The 25,825-nt window shown below is 44.9% G+C and overlaps 1 protein-coding gene across 4 annotated transcripts; it reads right to left on the bottom strand.

Annotated features, from left to right (window-relative positions):
- Positions 1 to 1,267: 1,267 nt before the first annotated feature.
- On the bottom strand, positions 1,268 to 25,283 carry LOC133056810 (phosphatidylcholine transfer protein). 4 transcript variants are annotated; one of them, XM_061142584.1, is made up of 8 exons: positions 25,058 to 25,196; positions 18,798 to 18,883; positions 18,611 to 18,710; positions 10,416 to 10,533; positions 7,616 to 7,695; positions 4,534 to 4,705; positions 3,637 to 3,704; positions 1,268 to 2,531 (listed from the first exon to the last, which is right to left on the bottom strand). In XM_061142584.1, the coding sequence occupies exons 4-8, from the start codon at positions 10,456 to 10,458 to the stop codon at positions 2,469 to 2,471; spliced, it is 426 nt and encodes a 141-aa protein (XP_060998567.1). In that variant the 5' UTR covers positions 10,459 to 10,533; positions 18,611 to 18,710; positions 18,798 to 18,883; positions 25,058 to 25,196; the 3' UTR covers positions 1,268 to 2,468. The 4 variants fall into 4 exon arrangements, with proteins under 4 accessions (XP_060998567.1, XP_060998565.1, XP_060998564.1 ...); XM_061142582.1 differs by lacking the exons at positions 18,611 to 18,710; positions 18,798 to 18,883 and having other exon boundaries at positions 10,416 to 10,530; positions 25,058 to 25,281; XM_061142581.1 differs by lacking the exons at positions 18,611 to 18,710; positions 18,798 to 18,883 and having other exon boundaries at positions 25,058 to 25,278.
- Positions 25,284 to 25,825: the final 542 nt, after the last annotated feature.

The raw sequence follows: 25,825 nt of genomic DNA, 5'->3' as shown, positions 1-25,825 counted from the left end.
TCAGGAGATCTACGGCACCTAGAACCACTAAAATGATGACTTGGGGAAATAATTCGTCTTGAGTTAAATTATTAAAGTAGAGTTTAATGTAATCAAATCAAATGTCTTTATCTGAATAGATTTTCCCTTCTGGGTGGTGTGTCATTTGGTCAATCTTCTCCAAATCATTAAAGTCACTCACTAGATACCATTTGAGTGACTAGGATACACTCCATTAGAGGTCAGTAATCTAAGTGAAAGAAGGGTTTCTACCTATGAAAACCTTATTATCTATTCAGAGAGACAGACATGAGAAAACAAATGAAGCAAATGGTTAGATGAATGACAATACTCTTATAACTTTCAAATTCCAAATGATATATTCAAACCCTGCAGAGTCAGAACCTGAAGAATCCAGCTAAACCTCCATGGCACCATGTCTGTTTTTGGGGTCGCTGGCGCTTGGGATTGCTAGCTTAGTCCCCACACAATCTCAGTTTTCAGCGCTGCTTAGCACTGTCATCTCCAACTTAGCAAGCATGAACGCCAAAGGGCCTTTACTAATTATAGCAAGCTAGGTGATTTTTTTAAATCGCCTTACCAAGAAATTAAGGATGCTTAGTATTCTCAGTGTTTTTAGCAGATTGTTAAACACTGTTAAAGATACAGTCTGCATGACACCATTTCATGTGGAGTCTTTGCTCAAAGACTATAATCCTAGTGCTTGTGTTTCAATGACTTTATACATTAAAAAAAATATCACCTTGATCTCTATTACATAAGACATTCAGATTTACTTTACCTAAAATTAAATTCCAGCTACATTACTGATAGTGATAATTTAATGATACATTTATGAAGCATTCCCTTATGTATATAACTCTATCCCTATGACCAGTGTCTAGGGCAGGGATTGACACATGGTTTAAAGGGAATCATGGGATGGTTCACAGTCAACTGCAAAGAAATGCTGTCTTTCATTGACTCAATGTGAACTCGGGAAGATGCGGGTCTTTCACTTTCTGTTAGCAGCGTTCCTGCCACCAAACACGGCCCAACATTAAAGAAACCCTAAAGAAGGACAGAGTTGATTCCTAATGTCAGTTTGAGCATCTGTATCAACCCCTACCTGAGGCCATTCTATACCTGGCCTTGCATATAAGTGAGCCTAAAATCCCTTTTTATGTTCAGGGCTATGAGTTATGATGGATTTCACTTGCAAACCAAAGAGACCTAACAGTCTCATTCTCAGGGAACAAGGCAGAAAGGAGACTGCAGACAGGACAAGTATAAGTAATTCTGTATTTATTTGGTATTCAATGCACCTCCCTTTCCAGAGAGAAAAGACACAGTCTGAGGTATCCTGTTTTAATAAATCTCCCACATCCAGCTTTATAGCCTGAAATTTTAGGCCCTGTAATTAAGGTTTGTTACCATCATACAGAAGTGATTAAAATTTTTCCCTGAGATTATAAGGCTGTGCCTTTGTCTACAGAATATCTTTCCTTCCAAAATTCAAGAGAAAAGTAGGAAAAGGGAAGTCTTCTGGTTAGTGGGAGAGGCAGATAACTTTAGATAGAATTCCTGAGAAAAAGGTGTAGAGTCAACCACATCACTAATACATTTTCTCCGGCTGTGAACTCCTATCCTTTCAATGTCTCCAACCATTTCAGAAGGGAAATTCATTTGTTCCATATAAAGACACTTTAGCTCAATGCTATGTGCAAAGCAGTTTGCCTTCTGTTATCTGCTACAGTTGCCTTGATGCCTCAGTGTCCAGTTAAAAGCAGAGCTGGTGAGGTATGGACAGCCTTCCCCAGGGGCATATGGGGAAAAAAAACCCAAACACGGATGATGAGAAAAAATTGTTATCATGCTACACAGTTAGCTCTGCAATGTTTATCAAAATGGTTTGAAATCAGAACAGCCTATGATCCTCCCCAACTAGGAATGGGGAGGGACTTAGTAGATGATTATCTCAATTTAGGCAATCCAAGTCAGTAAAGCATAAGGCAAACGGACGTGAGTCTTCCAGTCTTGGAGCCCTGACAGTCAGGTCTGAAGGCAATGAAACTTCAGTAGGAAATCACCCTCCCAGATTGCAACAACTCACAGATGGGAGGGAGCCAGTTGACTGGGATCAGTCACTCTTAGGCAGCGTTATTAGTCCTCCACTCGCCATCCCCCTAGAATGGCACAATGGAATGACTGTGTTCCCTACTGAGGATTCCACTTTTTAAGAACAAACAAAGGTTTCTATAATCTGACCCGCATTCCACAGTGGAGAAAGGCAGTGGGTCCGGGGTGGGGAGACTGGGAAAGGAAGCCAGATGTCCGGCAAACACGCTCGAGGACAAAGTGCTAGAGAGTGTGCAGGCCTCTGAGCATGGGAAAGAGGAAGGCAGGCTGAGCATCGGTGGCTGTCGCACTTCCAGAGACATCATTCCATGAACAGCATCCCACGGACACGGAGCTCCCACGTTCCTCCCCTAGGTTCTCCTGTAGTTCTGACAGGCTTTCACCATGTCTTTCAAGAAGTTAGGAACTCCATTCTGCAAAGGAAAGGAGACCGTCATGTCTGCATCCTCACAGCGATGACTCCTGATTCTTCAGGATGTGGCTAAGGTGAAAGATGGCTTTGGGAATATAAATATGACAACAGGGGCCCTGAGCAGATTTCCACAGCACGTTGCCACAGATGATGACAAAAGGGAAGACGTAGGACACGGGTAAGGCAGGGGCCACTGTTGTAAGACCTTGTTACAAAGCCACATTTTGGCTTTTCCTAATAAAAAGCTAAGAGAGTTATGAGCTATCATTTTTTGAAAGGAAAGATAAAACAGAAGTGGCATTGCAGGGGAAAGAAATGAGCAGAAAGACTTGCTTTATAAAATTAGACAATGATAAGGATTGAGGGGCAAGAGTGGGTATGCCATCCTTTAGTTAGTGTTGATCACTGTTTAAGAAATTCCCCACACATTGTTCTATTTACTCCTCTATATGGTGGAGCTATCCATTTCCATTTTTAAGGGGGAAGAAATTGATGGTTTCTCTAGATTACACAGTCAGAAGCAGGGCCAAGATTCAAACCATCTTGTGTTTGATTCAAAGCCTTTTCACTCTCCCAGGGAACTGGTGAGCTCTCTCCCCAGTAAGTAGAACCTTACAAAGCAGGCTGAATGGTCAGCATGATTCTAGGTTCTAGGCAGTCTCGAATGACCTGGGTACCACTGGGGTTCCCTCTCCTTACAGAAAAACAAAATAACCATAAAGAACCTGGAGACTTCTCCAGGCTTGAATATAGTTGGTTGTCTCCCGAGCTAGGTCAGCCTAACTCCTCCATGAGCAGATACAGGGTCCACAGGCACCCTTGTTCCTACAAGGAACAGGCTACTGTTTGGGAGGTTCCAGACAGTGATCCTGGAGGGGTCTTGGTGCAAAGCAGGGTGGGGCTGGCGTTCCTTCTAAAGTTTGTCTTTTGTCCCAGCCTCTGTCCTGGGTATTGGCCACCCCAGGCCTAACACAGTCCATCAACCAAGGTGTTTCATAAAAGAGCATCATGAGGCCTGAGACAGCACAGCTCTTCAAGCTGACAGCCCCACAGGCTAAGTCAACAGCTGTCAAACACGCCTCCCCTCCTGCTTCCTGGGGTCTCACCTTAGCAGCCCAGTTAATGACCCAGGACGGAATCTGGCCACCAGGATTATCGAAGTAATACATGAAAACTAGAGAGAGAGAGAGAGAGAACAATTCAGGAGGGAACCTGCAAACCCTGCAAACCTTCCACTTTCATATCCAGCCCAGAAAGTAAGGAGGTGGGTCACAAGGACTCCAGGAGACTGGCCCCTCTGCCGTGCCTTACAGGAGACATACACAGAAACATTGTGAACAACAGCCAAGGCACCTTCTGTGGCTATTTATTAATCACCTGGCAAGCAATACACTTAGACACAGTTTCTCATTTAATTATGGCTCTCATTAATTATATTAATCCTAAGAAGTTGTTAAGATTAAACCCTCATTTATAAATGAAGTGAAGATTCAGAAGAGTGTATGACATGCCCAAAGTGGCACATCTTATTAACACACATCACAACTAAGTTTAGATTTTGCTTCAGCCTCAAGTCCACACCCACTCCAGGTCAGTAGGTGGCCACACGGAACTTCTGCCCCCACTGTGTCTTCTGAGGCTGGAACTCAAGGCAGACAGGTTCCGAGTCCCTGGGTGTTTGCTGAGGAGGAGCTGCCTCCCCAGAGGTGGTCCCACCAGCCCTCCTGGCCACCCCTGTCCAGCTTGTGCATGTACAGGACCTTCCCAAAGTGAGTTTCTAAACCTTCTGGTTCCCTTGGGTGTCCTAATTTCATCTAGACAATGCAAGAGTCAGTAAAGAATGAAGTGATCCACATGCTAGTCTACCCAAGCTCCTGGGGGTGAATTGCTTCTCTCTTGCTTCTTTTGGACCCGTGTCCAGTCTCTGACCCCGGGGAATCAGCATCCTGCACTCTAGGCGCCTGCAGCCCTGGCAGGTACCCCAACCTGTGCGCCCTTCTTACCTTTGCTCCCCCTCTTGCCATCGCTCTGGATCGCCAGCCTCTGTGTGTACTGCTTCACCCGGATCACACCCGACTTCTCTGGAATCTGTGGCTCGGAGGTGCTCTGGGACACGATCACGTGGACCTTCCGCCCTTCAAAATCCAGCTCCCGCCGCTGCCGCACGTAAACATACTACACCGCCGGTCAAGGCACAACAGCAAGGCCTGCACTGAGATGCTAAGCGGAAGGAAAGCCCGCAGCAGAAACAACGGCACATGATTCCACTCCTCCGCTTGGTGTTGGCCCCCTTGCTCTGTTATCTCGGTCCCGCCCCGTCTGCCCACCCACCTGAGGAAAGTCGGGCTCCTCCCACCTGGCGTCGTCATTTGAGAGGATGCGTTACCCGCTGGAGATTGGTTCCCTGCTGCTTTAGTTAAGCGGGGAGCCCAGTCCTCCTTTCTCCAAGAAGGCAATGAGATCTCAGACAATTGGTCACTTACCAGCTGTGTGATCCTGGGTGTGCTACTCAGCTTTCCTGCTATTGGTTTCCCTCTACAGGAAAAGAGGGAAACGCTGCCCTGCAGATAAGCTTGGTGGGAGCATGGGAGAGAGACTGAAGCAGAATATCACTCACTAGACAATAGGGTCATTGCTCTCTGTCCTCCCGCAAAGGCCCTAATCATTGACCTCTATGCACAGAGGATGGTCAGGCAAGGATGCTTACAGCTGGCAATCATAGGAAGACACATGAATAACCAAATAATTAGTAGGCAGATGGCCTCACTGCGTTTGGTTCACCAAGAATCACAAAGCCACTTCATCTCAATAAACACTCACAGACTAGCCACTATGTCTATGGCACTATTACAGGGAAGATAATTCAATTTTAAAAAACAGCAGGAGTCACCACTTACTGAGTCCTTATCACGTACATATATCATGTGCTTTATATTTAGCATCAGCTCTGAAACTAAGAAAGTCCCGGTGAATTCAGTGTAAATATTCCCATCTTATAAATGACGAAATTGAGACACAGAGAAGTAAAGAAAGTTGCAGAAGATCCCATAGCCCAGCTAATGTGATGGAATCTGTATGTGAACCCAGATCAGCCTCCAAACCCTGGTGAGACTTTCATAGCTGTAGAGGGCTCAGCTCTTTAATACGTTCATTGGACTTTCTAATGGTAGAAATGTAGGCTTCATAGTAGAAGGAATTAATGCTTAAAAATAATCCAAAAGGCAGTAAAAGTATAATACAGCTTCACTTACTGCAGCAGCGATGGCCACAGCCCCAGGCCAGCTGAGCCTCTGTGGCACCCTCAGTGGTCTGGCCCTCCCCAGGCATGCTGCGGGACGTCTGTCGCCCCCACATGCTACTCCCTGACGAGTAAAGTGCTTACATGTTTTCAGGAAGGAATGATGCTGCCTTAGCTCTGGATTTCCTCCCTCCCAAGCCTTTCACTTTTTCCTCAGCAAATACTATCCCACAGCTCGCTCAGTTCACGTGACGGACGTCCCCTGACTCTCACTGAGGAAACAATCGATAGATTAACTGCGATTTCACAGGGTTCCTTCAGCAGTTGGCAGGTCCAGGGTGGACTGGAGAAGCACCCGTTCACTGAAGCCCAAGGAGGTGAAGGGCATTTTCCAAGGTCACGCAGCAAACCAGTGAGCACACACGCAACCTGGGAGCCTTCCCTCCAAAACTACTGCCCTTTCCCCTACACTGTTCTCTGTTCTCAAAACCTGAACAGCCCTGCAGATACAGAGACTGAGATACTCATCACGGGATTGAGTGGCACTGGAAAGACAACGCAGCAGAACTGTAAGGAGCCCCAAGAGTCTGCCCCCAAGAACACCCCCCCACAGGGTCCTGTGAGGTCAGAGTTTGCTCTGGTCCAGATCACCGTCTCTGGACACAGCTGGACCTGGGTCCACACCTGCGTCTGCTGCCCATAATGGTGAGACCCTGCTGAGAAGCTGAGCAGAGTTCTGAACGTCCCTCGGCCTCAGTTTTCTTCCCTGTCTGAGGGGGACGATGGCTCCTACCCTGCACAGTTCTGGCAGGATGAGAGAAAACCATGTAAAATCTAAAGGATTAAGTAACCACAATTGGCTGAAATACATACCACCTGTATACAAACTGCTTAGCAGTCTGTGGGAATTGTGCCAAGAAATAATCCCTTATGGAGTCTGTAATGTGGCCGAGCCAGGGTAACCAATCACACAGGAACAATACCCACACTCACCCCCACGCCCCCTCTCTTTCTAGAGCACAATTATTCAGGAGTATACAGGCTTACAGAATGTCACAGCTGGAAAAGATTCCAGCAGTCATCCAGCAGTGGTTTCCAAGCATTATTTTTTTTTTTAAATCTCCAAGATCCTTTACTTAAAAGATTCTTTATGGAAATTCAATGTGTAAAACAATCAGCTGCTATGAGTGAAGAAAAGAGTAGGTCAAAATCATACCTACCCCCACCCAATCTGTCTACCCTGCAAATGTCCATCAAACCCTCCTAGCCTGGCCCTAAGGGGGCGTCACAGAACTCTGAAGTGTCAGCTAAAACTCCCCACATCTATTCAACTGCTTCATATCATAATTGAGGAGACTGAAGCAGAAAAACATAACACACAGTGTCCAGAGCCAATAATCAGGAAGGAGGGGAGGAGGAGAGAGCTGGAAAGGTGGTGGCTGAGCTCGGCCCCCAGTCGGCTGCTGCGTAAGTCAGCCTCTGTCACCTGACTTCTCTGGGTCCCGGCTTTCTCCTCCATAGACTGAGGGAATGTACTGAATACTCTTTATGAAAAGTTGTTCTTAGATCCCCAATTCTGTGGCACAAGGGCTTCCCAGAAAAGTTTCAAGAAAGTGTGAGCTGCCTTCCTGTGACCATGGTTATAGGTGCTCCATGTTGTCAGGTCCAGAAGCCACACTCTGAGGTCTCTGAAAGCCACACAAGAAGGAAGAGCTTTAGCAGATGCTTCTGCAAGAGTCAAAGACAACGCTGTCCACACCTGCTGGACACACCACCACTGGGTGATGGTCCCAGAGCACAGAAGCACTTTAGAAAGCTGAGTAAGGGTGCACCTTTGGAAAGGATACATCTCTGTTAGACATGGGAAAAGGGTACTTCACTTGCCAGTAGACCACTGTTTCTCCATTGCATTCTTTTTCATAGAGTTCTAAGAAAAGAAAAAAAACAAAGAAGTTACTGAATCTGGAAGTCTATTTGGTTTCAATTAAGAAAAAGCTTTGATATGCTGCCGACCCTTTAGGGATGATAAAACACTAACTCATAAGACACAGAATTCTAGAAAAAGTCTGATAGATTCATTACCACTGAAAGCTTGTTGCCAACAGGCAGAGTCTAATAGATATAAAAATGCAGTAAAAATAAAAGAACCCAACAAAAGTTGTTCATCATATAGCACAGTCTCAAAATTCAGTGAAACCAAATTAGGAATTAAAATACAATTTCAGGTTTAAAAATCTGGGTAACCACTAGATGCTGAAGCTGAAACTGCAATACTTTGGCCACCTGATGTGAAGAACTGACTCATTTGAAAAGACCCTGCTGCTGGGAAAGATTGAAGTCAGGAGGAGAAGAGGACAAGAGAGGATGAAATGGTTGGATGGCATCACCGACATGATGGACATGAGTTTGAGTAAGCTCCAGGAGCTGGTGACGGACAGGGAGGCCTGGCGTGCTGCAGTCCATGGGGTCCCAAAGAGTTGGACATGACTGAGCGACTGAACTGAACTGAACCACTAGATGTCACTAGATTACCAACAGTCACACTGCTGGGCCCTTACTCCCATCTTCAGACTTCTTGACTGAGTACAGGTGTCCTGGGACTAAGCCACCCAGTCTGGTGTGTTCAGTTGAGAAATGAAGGTTCCAGAGAGTTCAGTGTCCTTCCTAAAAAGCTAGAAAGTGGCCTAACTGTGCTAACTCTAAATTTCTTGCCTATCTCCCATGTTGCTTTCTGTCACAGTTACAGGGACTAATCCACCATGCTATTGCATGCAAATAGCATCAGCAATTGGAAGGAGATAGTAAAAGAATGCTATGAAGCTTCTAAGCTGTGTGGGAAGCTCCTAATTAACCATTTAGAGAAGGAGCCAAGCCAAGTCCACTGGAGGAACCAAAAGAGTCCCTTTAGAAGGTACTGACCTTGTCAATGTGTTAATTAATTTAGCTTTTGAAATAACAAAATCTATTAGAAGCAGACCATGGGTAAAGAGCTTGCCAGTCCATTGGTTCAAGAGGGTGAAGCTGCCCTTGAAAGGAAGGGAATGAGTGGATATCTGTTGCCTTGCCTGCTTGGCTTTGACTCCCTTGTTCCTGTAGCAGCATCTCATTCTCCTTCAAAGCATCACCTTTCTCTCCATCCCTATGTAGTTTAAGCAGAAGTGACTCAGTGGAAATTACAGGGCTGGGAAATTGAGCGAGACATGGCCATGGTGATTAGTTTAGGGAAGGCATGTGTGGACAAGGCTCAGATTGCCACTCTTGTAAGTTTAGGCCAAAAGTGCTTTCATAAAGGCTGTCAGCTAGCTCACAGAAGATCTAGGAGGACTAGAGTTAGGTTAAGAACCTCAGGACTACTCCAGAGAAGTCAAACTGCTGCTGCCTCTGGACCTTATTCCAGTGGGGACGTCTGATGCCAAGTACCACGTGGCAGAAACTACCAAGGTCCACAGTACATGACTGAACCACGGCTGCCAGGGAAATGGACAGGGAACGCCTGACTTCACCCTTGACAGGGGGGCATCACAATTCCCCCTTCATAGGAAACCTATTTGACAACACCAAGCGACCCAAAATCATGATAAATGTCCCCAGTACACAAGCACATGGTCAATGCTAAGACAATTAGACCCTGTCCTGTGATTCTGAATGCAATGAGTGGAAAAATTCCTATTCTTCTGGGGTGATGAACTTTGTGAGAATGTACGCCTGCATCTTCTGGTGGCATCTTTGTCATGACACAAGAATTTGACTGATAACGTGGTCCACACAGACGGAAACAGAGTCAAGTTGGAGAAGTGAAGTGTTGAATGCAGCTGACCTGGAACGAGACACCCACGCCGTTTTCAATGTAATAAACCAAACCAAAAAAAGCTTCTTCCTTTTCTCACACTGGCATTTGTTAGCTTTTGCTTCTTGCAACCAAGAATCCTGCTCACAGCAAGGCTCTGTCAGGGTTTCTGGCCCCCGGGCTAGCTGTATTTATTTCACTGTGACTGACTGGGATGGTAGAAACTACTCCCTGCTGTAAGTGGCAGCAAGATCCTCTATCTATCACTGCTCATAACTCTCCATTACTTCCAGGGAAAAATTGAGGAACCCTAGCCTGGTGGTCAGTTTAGGTCCTTGGGGCTCTGGGCCCACCTTCCAGCCTAGTTCCAGATTCTGCTCCCCAACTACTCAATTGCACACAATTTTCTAACATTTTATGTTGCTTCATGCATTCTCTACTTTACTCATGCCATCCCCTCGGCCTTGAATGCCCTTAAACCTCTCAGCCTCTCACCTCCTCACATGTACAAATATATATGAAATCTTGATGCTTATAAAATGTGGATTCAACCTCTTAAGCAAAGCTTCCGTACCACCTTTTCCAAGAAGCCTTCCATGATCACCTAGGTTTATGGATGACAACACCACTTAATATGAGAACAAAGGAGCTGTCAGAGCGAACTGGAGAGTGACTTTAGTAGTACGCAAGGAACAAACCCTGAGAACAGCAAAGTCACATTTGACTTAGCACTTTAAGATGCGTTTGCTCAAATTTAAAATGAAAAATACGGTAAAGTTATACCTTTTGCTTACTAATGGCTAGAATAAGTAACATGGGATTCTACTTTCTAATTGGTTTTTAAAAACTGTGTCACTCACCTTTAACATATTGGTCCCACTGTTTCCTATAGGCTAAGTCCATATAGACATCTGCAAGCAGATCTGGTAAGCAGTCCTCCAGAACACCAAAGACCTTATGTGCATACAATCCAGTCTGCTACAAAAACAGAACAGGCAGAAACAACCTGTTGATTGCCGTGTTAAGACTATACAGCATCTGAAAAACACCTGTTCATATAACACTGAGAACTTTCCCTTGGTCCTGGTGACACAGTGGTGAAAAAGCAGACGGGAGCCTGTCCTCATCAGTCCTATAAAACCGGCCTTAGGCACTGGTGCTGGTGATGGCTATATGTTATCCCGGCAATTTAAGCAGGATAAAAGAGCGTCATGTGACAAATGGTGCCTGAGTTCCAGGGGAGCAGAGCTAGTGGAAACTTTTATCTTATCAGGTGTTCAGGAAATATCTCCGTGAGGAATTTATCCAAGGAGTCTGTTCTAAATGCTAGAAGGAGGTCAGCATAGGAAGATGAGGAAACCCCACTCCGGGTTTGGGAGAGGGCCCTTAGGCTGACGGGCTGGCTTACTCAGAGAACAGAGCACTGGGAGGAGGAAGAGCTGGCGCAGCTGAGGCCAGAGGGGCAGCGGGGCTGCGTCCAAAGGGCTTTGCCACTCAGGGTACAGGGGTCAGGATTTTAGTTTAACTACTGTGGAAAACCGGCTCACAACTTCAAACAGGGAAATGACTTTACATGGGGGTGGGCAGCCTTTAAAGGATGATTCTTGCTGCTTGGTAGAACACAGATCACGAGGGAGCAAGGAGACGGGCCAGAAGACCGGGGCAGCGGTCCAGAAAAAGAATGACGGTGACTGGACAGGGAGGTCACAACAGTAATGGGGAGAGGCCAGACATTCAGTGACACGTTTTGGAAGCAGTATCAATAGGAACTGCCAGCAGATGGGCTGTGGGGACAGACAGAGCGAAGAATTGAGGATAACTCTTGGGGTCTTTCTTGAGCAACCAGGTATATGGGAGAGGAGGGTCTCTGTGGGCTGTGGGGTAACCAAGAGCTCTGCCTTGGGCAGGTGGAGTTTGAGATGCTTATTAAACACCCACGTGGGTGCATCATACAGGCAGCTAGCACCCAGCATTCAGACTACTATTCAAATAACCACGGGCATAATGAAAGCCAACACATTGCTTTACCAATTCCAAGACAGGATTTTTCATTAACTGCTCCTTTTTTCCTATAAATGACTTATGTATAAAAGAAATGAATAGGGAGAGAGACATTAGCTTTAAATGCTTTAAATCATACTAGTCCCTTTTATTCAGACAAAGGTCATTTCTGTATTCTTAATTACAAGAGATTTCTCTTCATGTTAAGCTGTATACTCTTCTGTGAGGGTTCTGGGCTGGAGTTGGTGACATTATACATTTCACTCTGTACAATGGCAGCTCACAATTCCTGAATCCCACCTTGTCAAAAGGATCTATTATTAAGATAAAATCAATGGCTCAGATTAATTTTGGTGCAAAGGCAAACAAACAAAAATGAAACTTTAAGACATACTCATACTTTCAGGTGTGAAAGCAATCCTATTGACTAATCAAACATGAATGAACTTATCTTTTTAAACACTGTTCCAGAGAATTATGTGACATCAAGGTATAAACATGGAGAATCTTTCTAAAGATCCTGAGGCCTCAAGGGTCTCCTGACTCAGGTGGGATAAATACAGCCCAGTTTGGGATCTCAGATGTACATGAAAGTACCTGGCAGGTAATTGAAGGCAACACTGAAACTTGATTCATAAGGTTTTAGCTCTAAAAGTATGTGGCTTTATACCAAGGGTTTCCAACCAGCAAATGATAAACTGGCATGCCTCACCACCCACGTGCTGTGCCCTGGATGCCCCACAGGAAGGGCAGGACTAGGGAGAAATAGCTTCTCCTCCTGCCCTCTCCCCTCAAACTCACACAGGGGAAGATAGTGAGGGGCTATACCCAACACACATCTACACCCATACACTTAAATCAGCACCAACAGAGAGACAGACAATGCTCTTCTGTTCAGGAATATTGGGTCCCCATTTTCTATACTGTTAATCTTGGGTCTAATACTAATATTGGGCCCAATACTAATAATATTGGGTCCCCATTTTCTTGATATGGGCTTCCCTTGTTGCTCAGCTGGTAAAGAATCTGCCTGCAATGCGGGAGACCTGGGTTCAATCCCTGGTTGGGAAGATCCTCTGGAGAAGGGAAAGGCTACCCACTCCAGTATTCTGGCCTGGAGAATTCCATGGACTGTATAGCCCAGGGGGTTGAAGAGTCGGACATGACTGAGTGACTTTCACGTTCACATTTTCTTTATATAGGGAAATATCAATAACCTCAGATATGCAGATGACACCACCCTTATGGCAGAAAGCGAAGAGGAACTGAACAGCCTCTTGATGAAAGTGAAGGCTGGTTTAAAACTCAACATTCAAAAAACTAAGATCATGGCACCTGGTCCCATCACTTCATGGCAAATAGATGGGGAAACAGTGGAAGCAGTGACAGACTTTCTTTTCTTGGGCTCCAAAATCACTGAAGATGGTGACTGCAGCCATGCAATTAAAAGACACTTGCTCCTTGGAAGAAAAGCTATAACAAACCTAGACAGCGTATTATAAAGCAGACACATTACTTTTCCGACAAAGGTCCATCTCGTCAATGCTATGGTTTTTCCAGTGGTCATGTATGGTTGTGAGAGTTGGACCATAATGAAGGCTGAGTGCCGAAGAATTGATGCTTTTGAACTGTGGTGTTGGAGAAGACTCTTGAGTCCCTTGGACTGCAAGGAGATCCAACCAGTCCATCCTAAAGGAGATCAGTCCTGGGTGTTCATTGGAGGGACTGATGCTGAAGCTCCAACACTTTGGCCACCTGATGCAAAGAACTGACTCCTTAGAAAAGACCCTGATGCTGGGAAAGACTGAAGGCAGGAGGAGAAGGGGACGACGGAGGATGAGATGGTTGGGTGGCATCATTGACTTGATGGACATGAGTTTGAGCAAGCTCCAGGAGTTCATAATGGACAAAAGGCCTGACATGCTGCAGTCCATGGGGTCACAAAGAGTTGCACACGACTGAGTGACTGAACTGAACTGATTTTCTATACAGTGAGCAAAAGGGATAATTATGTATAGAAAAAATGATCTCCTCAGCTTCACATGACTTAGCTTTGGTTATCTGGATGAATTAAGACAAAGTGTTTCCTGGAATTAGTCCCCTTCCCTTCTGAATGTAGTTTCTGCTCTTAGTGACTTCACTCCAGTAATATCACAGAAAAGAAAACAGAAAGCCCTCTAGAAAGAGAAAAATAGAGTGATGCGGCTTACACGAATACCGAAAAATGAACTACTATGACAACTTCCTTTAAACATTCCCTTCATGGCAGGACTGAGAAATGCCAGAACACCAGAGAAGCAAAATGCTTGGTGGCACCTTTCCTAGGCCATCAATAAAAATGTCTTTTCAAGCACTGAGTAGCCCCACTCAAATTCTGGGTCAAAGCAAATTTTTACCCCTCATTTCTTTCAAAAGAAGGGGATTGTTTCAAAAGAAACAAATTCACATTTTTGTTATGTCTCTTAATAATGAAATTTTCATGATTATAAAAGTAAGTCATATTCATTGAGAAAAATTACAAGATGCCAAAAATAATAAAGAAAATTAAAACATGTAACTTCATAATCCTCAAATACCAACTGATAATATTTGGCATATTTTTTGAGTAAATAAATATTTCTATGTGTTATAAAATGGGAGTGAGATAGTATAAACAGACTGTATTCCTATTTTTAATTACATCATTTTGAAACTGAGTGATCACAGCTAATTTTATTATTCTGTAAGTTATTTCTGTTTCCATATATTTTCACAATTATGAACACTGCTGGAAAAATTATTCCAAATGGACAAATCTGGTTCATATTTCTAACTTCTTCATTAGGAAAGCAAAATGCTTCTTCAGAGATAAATTTTAGGGTAAATGACATTAACACTTTAATGCTCCTTTTACTTTTTATAAATCTTTAAGAAAGAATTTTACCTATTTATACTCTCACCAGTAACAAAGAAGCATCTCACCAGAACTAGGTACCACTGTTTGTATAAATAATTTAGCAGGAGGAAGCATAAATCTTAGTTTTATTTCGACAATGTACTGATGTGTAATTCTCTTTCAAATTAGAGATATAATTCTGGTGCAACATTTTTTGCAGATACGTTTTGAAATGTTCTAACATTTCAACAAATGACTCTAAACAAGTTTACTCAAGAGGTTCTTGGCTTTTCCTGAAGGTCCTCCAGAAAAACACTTCTAAGAATGGCTCAATTTCTTTATCTAAAGTAAAATGCAATGCATGCTTTTCTTTTTTAAATTACTTTTAATTGCAGTGTAGATGGTTGCTTCTGCTGTAGAGCAAAGTGAACTAGTTATACATATATCCACTGTTTTTTAAGACCCTGATGTTGGGAAGATTGAGGGCAGGAGAAGGGGGAGATAGAGGATGAGATGGTTGGATGGCATCATTGACTCAATGGACATGAGTTTGAGCGAACTCTGGAAGACAGTGAAGGACAGGAAAGCCTGGCGTGCTGCAGTCCATGGGGTCACAAAGAGTTGGACATGACTGAACAACTGAAAAACAACATACTTTTCTAATGATCCACTAATTACAGGATAAATAATTACAGGATACTGTAATTTCCTACACTACAAGTGGTAAAAGAATTATTCAATGGTAGAGAATCAGTTAATATCATGTGCAGAATATAATTCCCAGAAGAAACAGGAGATTCGTTACAGCATACATGCTCTTTCTTACTAAGAGAACCCCTATGGCCACTTGCACAGCTAATAACCTTCCTGATCTCTTCTATAGGTAGAGGCAGCCATAAGACAATTCCTTCTTCTTTTGAATATGGGTATGCTGTCTACAGCTGCAGCAGCTATTTTGTGATTAAGAGACAACAAAAATGAGAAAGCAGAGTGAAAATATTCAGAGTTTTACTGACATTGTTGATCAACTGATCCAATGCCAGCAACTGCTGATCTCTGGACTACTTGCTAGGTGAGAAATATAAACCTCTCTTTGGGGACTTCCCTGGTGATTCAGCTGGTAAAGAATCCACCTGCAATGCGGGAGACCTGGGTTCGATCCCTGGATTGGGAAGATCCCCTGGAGAAGGGAACAGCTACTCACTCCAGTATTCTGGCCTGGAGAATTCCATGGACTGTATGGGCCAGGGGGTCCAAAGAGTCAGACAGGACTGAGTGACTTTCACTTTTCACTTGTTTAAGACTTTGTTAATCCAGTTGTCTGTTACTTGCAGCTAAAAGCAATCCTACTTTTTACAAGTAGTACAATCCTACTTATTACAAGGTTCTTATTGAGAATTCTATTTGAGTTATGTGATCCTGAAAAACAGATTAAGAAACTCTCACATGCTTTGTGTTTCAAAAAACAGCTTATCAGAAAAGAATTGCTTTTACACACACACACAGACACACACACACACACACCCTTTATCTCTCACAAGGCCAGACACAACACCTCTAAATTCCCTTTGATGGTCCCACAAATGATCAGATAAGCTGCTTATTTGAAGGATCAATAGGCACAAAATGTTTGTTAACCAAACTAGTTAAGCATCCCCTTCCTCCAGACTCTAAATTTTGGCCCAGCTTCAGTCTAAGCAGCATCCAGCCCTGCTGAGAATAAACTGGCCTCAGGGTAAGATATTCTGTTCTATTCTCCAGCAGACCACCTTCACCTCACTTCCCCAGATGTGGTTTCAGTCTTACTGACTCCTCATTCTCTGTAAAAAAAAAAAAAATAAGACTTTTCTGCCTCACTCCTGAGAAACTCATGGATCTCATGGTCTAAGTATTCTTCCTAATACAATAACCTCCAACTCTGAGTCCAGGTTTGTTTTTTACTTGACATTAAAGTAGACTGACAAAATAGTACTGATCAGACTTCTGAACATAGCAAATATGACTATGTAAATTCATTAAAATGGTACAAAAATGCATAAGCATTACTAAAACGAATAGTTAAGGATGAGAAGTAAGAGATAATGGACACAATTAATAGACATTAACCTGAAGCATATTTAATTTTGCATAGAAATCTGAAACTTCACACACTCTGTTACAGAAAGTTCCACCTCCTTCTACTATGTACCACGGAAAAAAAAAAAAACACCACCATGGGCCCACTATATCCTTGGGCCTGAGAAAACAGTCAGGCAGGTTTACACTTGGCTTTTCAGCATGGAATGGATTTGCCTTGGTGATCTGTCAGCGTCACTACACCTGCCATGCATTCTGCACCGGAAGCCGTCCAGTCACTCTGACCTGCTATAAACTCTTTCAATAATGCTAACATTTATTTCTCTAAATACAGTGCGGTTTCCAGTTTTATGTTCACTATCTTGTGTGATCTCACAGAGCCCTGTGGTATCAATAGGGAGACTGGTGTCACATCCTATGACACGAAGCTCAGAGAGGTGACATCTTGCTCGAGTTCTACAGTTGGCTCTTGGGACGGCCAGAGAGAGGAGGACGCTGTGCCCTCTTCTCCCCACGATGGCTTCTAATACGGCTCTACTCTCTGCACACTTGCTCCAAGCCACTGCTCCAAAGGACAAGCTGAAAATTTCAGTAAAGACGGCACAGGCTCTCAGAGCTGGGAGGGGTCTTAGATCCTTATGTAAAAAATGACAGCGATGCATCAAAGGTCAGCTGATGACTCCTGCTGGCAAAACCTGGACGGGAAACGTTCCTTCCAGTCCCTAACCCAGTGTTCCTGCCCCAGATGACCCAGAAAAATGCAAATCTGCAGAGACAGCAGGTACCTTGGTGGTTGTGTAAGACTGGGAACGGGAACAGGAGATGACTGCACAAGGGGAACAGGTTTCTTTGGGGATAACACAAACACTTGAAAATTAGACTCAGGGAGGGATGCATGACTCCATAAACTTACTAAAAATTAGTGAACTATACACTTAAAATGAGTAAATTTTGAGGTACTTAAATGATACCTCAATAAATACAGCTGTTAATACTAGAAGATTATGAAACTCATCCAAGGTCACACAACTAACAAGCTTGACCTGAAGTTCATTAGTTGCAAAAGAACCTGGACTTGAAGCCAGCGATGTGACAGCAGAGTTCACAGCCTATGATCCCGCCTCAAAGTGCCACTGACCTCTCCCAACACAGTATTAGAGGAATCACAAGCCGGAGAGTATACACAGCTATGGCCAAGGCGACCGTGTAATTGACCATTCTAGCAGATGGTTCTGAGTGAAAGAGCTTTATGTAATATGTCTTACCAGGACAAGCATAATGCAGGTCCTGATGGGTAGAGGAGAACATAGATCACCCTACTCAGCAAACACCATTTAATTTACTAGGGGCTTCAAAAGGTATCCTCTCATTGGATCCCTGCACAAATCTGGCAGAAAAGGAATTATCTCCAGCTTACAGATGAGGAAGCTGAGACTCAGCTAGGGCTATAGGTTCATAAATCCCAAAACCTCAGAGCAATTAACCACCAAAACTGTATTTTAGACCAGGAGTTACTGAATCTGTCATGCCGGGTATTTTTCACAGTCCACAAGCTAACAATAGTTTTTAGATTTCTAAGCGGTTACATAAGTCAATATATAGCCTCTTAGTCTATAAAGCCTAAAGTATTTTCTATTTGGCTCTTTACAGAAAAAAAAATTTGCAATCCCTGCTTTAGACCATTGCCACCACCACTTCTAAAAACATACAGTCCAGAAAAGCTCTGGATTACTAGAGTTGTACTGCAATTCCACATGCAAGAGAGGAATCTTTGTATTATAAACCCCAAATATGTTATATTTTATTTTGAATCACATGTGGGTTTACCATTTAAGCTCAGACCACTCTTCAAAGTAAATCTGCTGATCTTGAGCACACCATACAGGATAAACAACAACAATCTTAAATAAAACTTATTCAAATTCAGAAAACCAAAGAGAAAAAGAAAATCTTAAAAGAAGCTGGCAGGAAGGAATGGGTGATCACTTGACTTATAGAGGAATACAGATGATAATTATAGTAGACATCTCATCAGAAACCACTCTGCAAAAAAAAGCAGGTAGGGTGAAATATATACTATTTTGAATAAAATAAATCACTGACCTAGAATTCTACATCCAATGTAACTGTCCTTCAAAAGTGAAGAAATAAAAACTTTTTCAGACAAACAAAAACAGGGAATTCATCAGCAGCAGACTTGGCTCTGGAAGAAATGTTAAAAGAAGCTTTTCAGGGAGAAAAAAAATATGGTACAGGTCAGGAACTCAGATGTACACTGCATAAAAAGTACCTGTTTTATTGTCTTAAGGCTTCTGGAAGGTATGAACTTTTGTCTTATTCATCAGGCATCACCAAAATGCAGGCACGCAATAAGTTCTGAAAAAGTGCTTGAATGGGTCATGAGGCAGTATTTTGGAGGTTTCTTCTTACTAGGGTATATTCAAACAGCCCAAAACCAGCTGTGGAATACAAAGTCTGACTTACATCCACAGACAGGCATGGGGGATCCTACTCACCCCTCCCCACTAAGGCATGCCTTCAAATCTTGGACCAGCACCTTGCGATCGGTCAGCATCTTCATGCTGCCTCACACCACAAGCTCATCCTGAGAGAAGTGACAGCTGAGGTTCCAACATTATCTGTCCAGTTACACTGGGGGCGATGGAACAGGAGAGAGACAGAGAGAGAGAGAGACAAGAGTTGACCTCCACCAGTGGCAGAAAGTAGAAGGAGGCTACATATGGTGCTCAGCTTTAAGCCATGCTGGTCCTACCCACTAGTAAATAACGGCTCCGTAAGTGTCCTGAATGCATCAACTGCTCCATCAATCATGCTGGTACCTAGAAAATGGGAAAAGGGAGAACAGTCCTGTCATCCAGAAGTGAAGAGGTCCATGATGCCAGTTGGATTATGATCCCATCTGGGAAATCAGAGTGGGAGCTTCTCACCCACTGAGGTATATTTGTTTCCATAGCAGTTTAATCTCTGCTTCCTTCCAAAACACCACGGTATCTCTCGACGCAGCATGGCTGGACCTAGTTTTCCCGGTCACGCCAGGCTCTCAGTAGTTCAGTAGACCAACAGCACAGGGTAGAACAGTCCCTGGGAAGGCACTGTCTGCTCTTCACGAAACTCACTGATGAGAAGACCTTTCGAAGGACAAAGGTGGCCGCTTCTCGCAGCGCCGGACACTTGGTTTCAAATCGTAAGAAGTCAAGCCCTCGGTCAGATCTTTCTAGACCAATATTTTCTTGGTCTAAATCAATGACATGAGCCTCTGCGTGCCAGTTTCACACCATCTACTGGCAGATCACAGTGTCTACTGGCATAGGATCCAGCCTAAAGCTCCAGGGACACCTGACTGCAGATCTCTGGGAAAGCTTTTGCAAGTGACCACGATGACCCTTCTCTCCAGGGGACCACATCCACTCCCAAGTGGCCACCAATTCAAAAACCAGGAAGAGTTAGTCTTAGAGTGGACATTACTTTCACCGTAAGATATTCTTCCTTTACACTCTTCCCTCTCCTGCCTCAGCGTCACCACGTGGGATGGTGCATCTTGGGCACCACGTGAGAAGCTCCCCAAACACCAATGGTTCTCAGAGTATAATCCATGGGGCATCCGTATCACCTGGCCATTTGTTAAAAATAAAATTTTAAAAAGAAGAAGGAGGAGAAGTAAAGAAATGTAAAGCCAACTCTCAAGTCCCACCCCGATGCACTGAATCTGAAACAGACTAGGATATTAACTGTGAATTTTAACAGGCTTTGCAGATGAGCCTAGTGTGTGCCCAAGGTCAAGAATCACTCCGCCATGTATCATTTCATTCAATGTTTGTAAGAAGCCAATGATCCTAAAAAGCAAGAATTATACTTGCTTTGCAAATGAGGACGCTGAGATTTTAAAATGAAATAGCAGCCGGCCAACATCCCCCACGTAGTGAGTGGGGTCTGACTCCTGGCCACTCTCCAACACCAGGCTCACTGTGGTCCTCCTGCGTCCTTCTGGCTCTTCTGGCTCTTCCTGGAAAATGAGGGACGGTCAGCCTGGCTCTGGAACTTAGCACTCAGTGTTCCCTCTACTGCAATGGTTTATAACACAGCACGCTCATTAAAATCTCTTGGGAAGCTTTCACATTAAAAAACAAAAAGAAGCAACAAAAACATATTTTATTTTGAAACATTTCAAACACACCAAAGTAGACAGGACAGAATAATCAGCCTCTATGTGAAACGGGAACTTTTCAAAAGGACCATCCAAGCTCCACTTCAACTCCATTCAATATGGGGCTCTAGTAGGGCTGAGAGATGTCCTTAGAGCTCCCCCGGCAATTCTAATGTGCTTGAGCTTTGAGGAACACTCTCTGGTCCATTTCTCCTCTGATATTTGCAGGACGCAATCTCTTATTTCATTTATATCTCCACTCAGTTGTTACCTCTGGAAGAGGGTTTTTCCAGATTCCCTATATCTAAAGCACATCACATCACCCCTGGATATCCCCACCTCCCCATAACATCTCTGTATCCCTTCATCACACTTTACTTTCTTTGTAGCATTTTTAGCTGCCATTTAATTATATACTATGTTTATTATCATCAGGGAATACTGTTTATTGTTCAAGAAGCTCATTCACTGAACCAGCAGCTCCAACTTCCTGCTCCCTGCTTCTGCACAGTGTCTGTCAAGGCAGGACCACGTGGGAGGCACGCACTGAATATCTGCCAAATAAATGAATGATAGTGGAACAGAGCAGAGATTGTAACCCAAGACTCTCTGCCTCCAAAATCCATGCTCTTTCCCACAGCACCACATAGAATAGCATAGCACATAGCAGTGTTGCACTAGCTTTGCTTTCAGTTCAGTGCAGTCGCTCAGTCGTGTCCTACTTTCTGTGACCCCATGGACTGCAGCACACCAGGCCTCCTCGTCCATCACCACTCCCCGAGCTTACTCAAACTCATGTCCATCGACTCGGTGATGCCATCCAACCATCTCATCCTCTGTCTTCCCCTTCTCCTTCCGCCTTCAATCTTTCCCAGCACCAGGGTCTTTTCCAAGGAGTCAGTTCTTCGCACCAGGTGGCCCAAGTATTGAAATTTCAGCTTCAGCATCAGTCCTTCCAATGAATATTCAGGACTGATTTCCTTCAGGATTGACTGGTTTAGCTTTGCTTAGCTTGCAGAAAAAGAATGTAGTTCTGAATTGAAGCAAGCTATATATTTGGTACTGAGTTTGTCAAAGTGCCCTGGTTCATGTCTAGTTACTAGCTATGAGGTCTTGTGTGGCTCGCTCTGGGTCTTACCACCATCCATAAAATAGGAAAATAAACGTGTCTCTACCTATCTTCTATATTTGTTGAGAGGGATAAATGAAAATTTGTGTGTAATAGCATTTTGTATTACAAAATGTGTATTACTAAGGGGCCATGTAAAGATAAGTTAGCACTGTAACTTTGGGAGAGAAAAAGAAGGTGAGAACAAGAAACAGAGCAGGCAAAGAAAGCAGGAAAAAAGAAGAAAGAGTGATGGTAATTGGACAGAATGGTTTCAAAGAGACTTTCTAAGTCTAAAATTATGTGATTTAATAGCAAAAGAGAAAATGGAAAAGTATCAAAAGGTGTATATCAAAAGTAGCCATTTGCTCAAGAACAAGATTCAGAATTATTTGTGTCTACTAAAAGGAAGCCACAATCTTTTTTATTTTAAAATACAATTGATCTGTTACACTGCAAACTCTTTCAAGTACCTCTATGTCAGTCTTTTCAAATCATGTGATAGTAACTTTGTTACAGCATCTTTTTTAGATCATGATCACACCTCCCTGATTCAGACTCACAGCAGGTTATTCCCTGTGGAACAGTCAGCCTGGTTCAACTGGATAAAAGTCACTGAAAAGTCTGAGAAGGAGGACTGTCTGACTCTTCTTATTCCATAAATTCCAAATGGTACACCCCTGATGAAACAACTAATATGATTTGTATGCAAGCCATGGTGGACTGCCTTTATCATAATCAGGACATTCATCCATTGAACATGTCCCTTACTCAACAAAGATTTAGCAAGAATTTTGATGAAAAGGGTTATTTTTGTATGGGTACTAAATGTAACCTTACTGCAACAAAATCAAGCATATCAAGAAGCCTTATCGGATTACCTGTCTCAGCTTCTGCTTATGGGTTTCACATTAACAAGAAACAGGGAGAGACAGGCAGATCAAGAGACTCATTCCAGCAGGGTGGAAATCTGTAGATGGTTATTAAGAAATAAGATGAATAATGTGTCTATTGATGGGACTGAAGTAAAGTCTTAATGCAACACCATCAAAAGTCAGGTGGATCAATAAGACCCCCTGCTAGTCCGCTAACATTAACGGGCCCCAAACAAGTCCACTCGGAGGAATTTAAAAAGCCAGATGATAACAAATGCAAAGAAAAACCTGACCTGCAATGGCCTGGGCAATAGTCTGAATAGTCAGGGTCTCTAGACACTGAATGAATGCACATGCAGATCAAGGAGGCCATGGGCAGTGGCCCCCAGCCTAGCTGCTGAGGCTCAAGGGCACACCTATGGGAACTGTATGGCCTCCAACTTATGGGAGTTCTCTGGAAAGACTTGTAACTTATATCAATGTACTATGACTGCCCTCAGACCCAGGACAGGGGAAATAAGACTTATATTATGGTTCATAGGGATAGGAACAGTTCTGAATACCCATCCTCCCCCAGGAGGGAGGTGGGCCCTGCTCCATATCAATATACAATGGAACAATACAAAGCCAGACACTCTGTCTCAGCTCAGGCAGCGGCTGTTGTGGGATAAAAGGCACAAAAGCAAACCAGCACAAGCCCTTCAAGGGACGTGAGGGGAGTGGTCAGGGCTGACGGGAGGACAGGACCGGTGTGGAGGAGTCATGGGCCCTGGACCAGCCTAGCCCCCCGAGCACAGACCACCTGGCATACTTGCCCTCTCTCAGAGTCAGTGGAGGAGTGTATCATAGCACAGGTCTGGAGCTCAAGCTGAGTTCCAACCCCAGTGTGAGTCTTGAGCCATCAACTTAACCTTTCCATATATCCATTTCCAAACTGGTAATAAGGTGATAGTCTATGTAGTGCCTGACAATATTGCACCGATGTGAGGACCAAGTCCGTGCTTGCAGAGCACTTAACCGTGCCTGGAGCATAAGACAGCATGCAATGAGTTAGCCATTACTGTAGGTATTATTGTTTACGCAATCAACAGGGGCGGAAGGGGAATGATGAGATCACAGTCTCTTTCAGGTGCTTGATTTCAGGTGTGCAGGATGGAAGGGAAAGGGTGGAAGGCCAAGAAGCGAGTCAGAAGATCACTGCAATTCCAGGAAGAGGTGGCACTCAGGGTGACAAAGGCCAAGGAAAAAAAGGGATGGGGAAGGGGCCAGACATATACATCTGAGCAGTGAACTGCCAGCATCTGGCAAATGCCTGGATGAGGCCGGTGCGGAAATGAAACGATTTTATCCAAAAGATAAAAGGATTTTTTCAGAAAGCATGTCCATTTTTGCAGCAAGGTAAATGCTTGAATGACACTCAGAAATTAACTCTGCCTGCTCTACACAGAGCTTCCTGCTCATCCTGTTGTACCCAGTGACCCTGGGACACTCAGACATTCAGAGCTCCTCCCTTCTCTAACAGTTTAATACTCTGGTCTCTGCCAGGAAACCTGCACTTCACTTACCTTGCCTAAAGGTGACTTTTAACCATGCAGCAGCTCCCACACAGAGCAACCGATGACTGGCCATCATTCCACCTGGCCGGTTACCTGGCTCCCAAGGCCTTTGGGCACACCCGTAACTCCATTCCTCCTACCCTTTAACTTCTCCCCAGACTTTTTAAAAACTTTTTCTTCAGGCTAAAGTTATTCCGTGCAGTTTGCAAGCAATGGGGCAGCACTCAAAAGGAGCAAGTTAGTAAAATGACTAGAGACGACGGTAGGTCCCTTCTCAGCCACACTCCTCACGCCACACACACCACCCTGGACATCCACTCTCTGAAGAGCCCAGTCGCTTTCCTACCTAGACTCAGTCTTAACATACTCCCCGCCACACAGATACCTCTGGCACCCACCCGGGAGCGAGGCTCAGGTCCCTTGCAGGCAAGTGCGTGGGGCTAGGAATCCGCAGACCCTCGTTTTCACTCTGTTATTAACTTGTAACAATCCACTGGCCCTGTCCGGTCTCAGACCTGGGACTAAATTCTGAAAACGTGCCCACTCCCCACGACCCGTAGAGGTCAAAGTCAGCTGGTGGCACCCCCAGCCCAGAGCTAGCTCTCTCAGCTCCAGAAGACCCGCAGGTTCCGGACTTCCGGTTGCAGCCCCCCACCCCCCCACCCCCATCCCCCGGCATCACCCCCCCCACCTCCACCCCCACCCCCCCACCTCCAACCCCCTAGGAGCACCCCACACCCCCGCCCCCCGGGAGCACCTCCCACTCCCATCCCCACCCCCCAGGAGCACCCCCCATCCCACCCCCGCAGACGGCCGCCCGGCGGTCCTTCAGGGGCGGACAGCTACCTGGTCCAGCAGCCGGTAGACGCTGATGCCCTGGGTCTCCACCAGCAGCTCCCAGGCGGCCCCGGAGAGTGCGGGCCGCTGGAGCTCGGCGCAGGCCTCCCGGAACTGTTCCTCGGAGAAGGCGCCGGCCCCAGGCTCCATCCTTCCGCAGCAGCGGCCCCGGGGCCCGGAGGGGAGCGGGGACAGGCAGGGCTCCTGCTCGGAGGCGGGGACGAGAGAGTGGCCCAGCTCGATTGGCAGGGACCGGGGAAGGACCGGGACGCGGCTGGGGGCGGGGCCTCGGGAGGGCGGGACCGTGAGGAGCCTCGGGGTGGGGTGGGGGGCTCGAGGGGCGGGGCCTTGAGGGGCAGGCCTGGAGGTTTGGGCTGACGGAGGGCTGCGGAGAAAGGTAAGGAAATCGAACTAGAGAAAGGTTGGACTTGATCTGCGGAAACGTGGAGGGCTTAGGAAATGGGGAGGCTTTCAACAGGAAGAGAAAAGGAAGACACTGCTGCCATCTCAGAAACATCATTTCCGAACCTGCTTGCATGTCTCTCCTTTACTTTCTCTGAAGAAGGTTAGGGAAGGTCTCAGAGCAGTTTAGCAGAAGTGGGAGGTGAGATGGACAGAGTGGAAATGCTTGAACATCTCAGGGGTCAGATGCTAGAGCAATATTCCGTTTGCTCTGTTATGCACTTTAAAAGATTATTCTGAGAAGAGGTCCATGGGATTCCGCAGAAGGCTAAATTAGGGGTCCATGATACAAAAAAAGATAAAGAAACCTAATCC

This window comes from Dama dama, chromosome 5, assembly GCF_033118175.1.
Source record: "Dama dama isolate Ldn47 chromosome 5, ASM3311817v1, whole genome shotgun sequence".
In the NCBI taxonomy this organism is placed as follows: Eukaryota; Metazoa; Chordata; class Mammalia; order Artiodactyla; family Cervidae; genus Dama; species Dama dama.
This window is presented reverse-complemented; position numbering and strand designations above follow the sequence as displayed.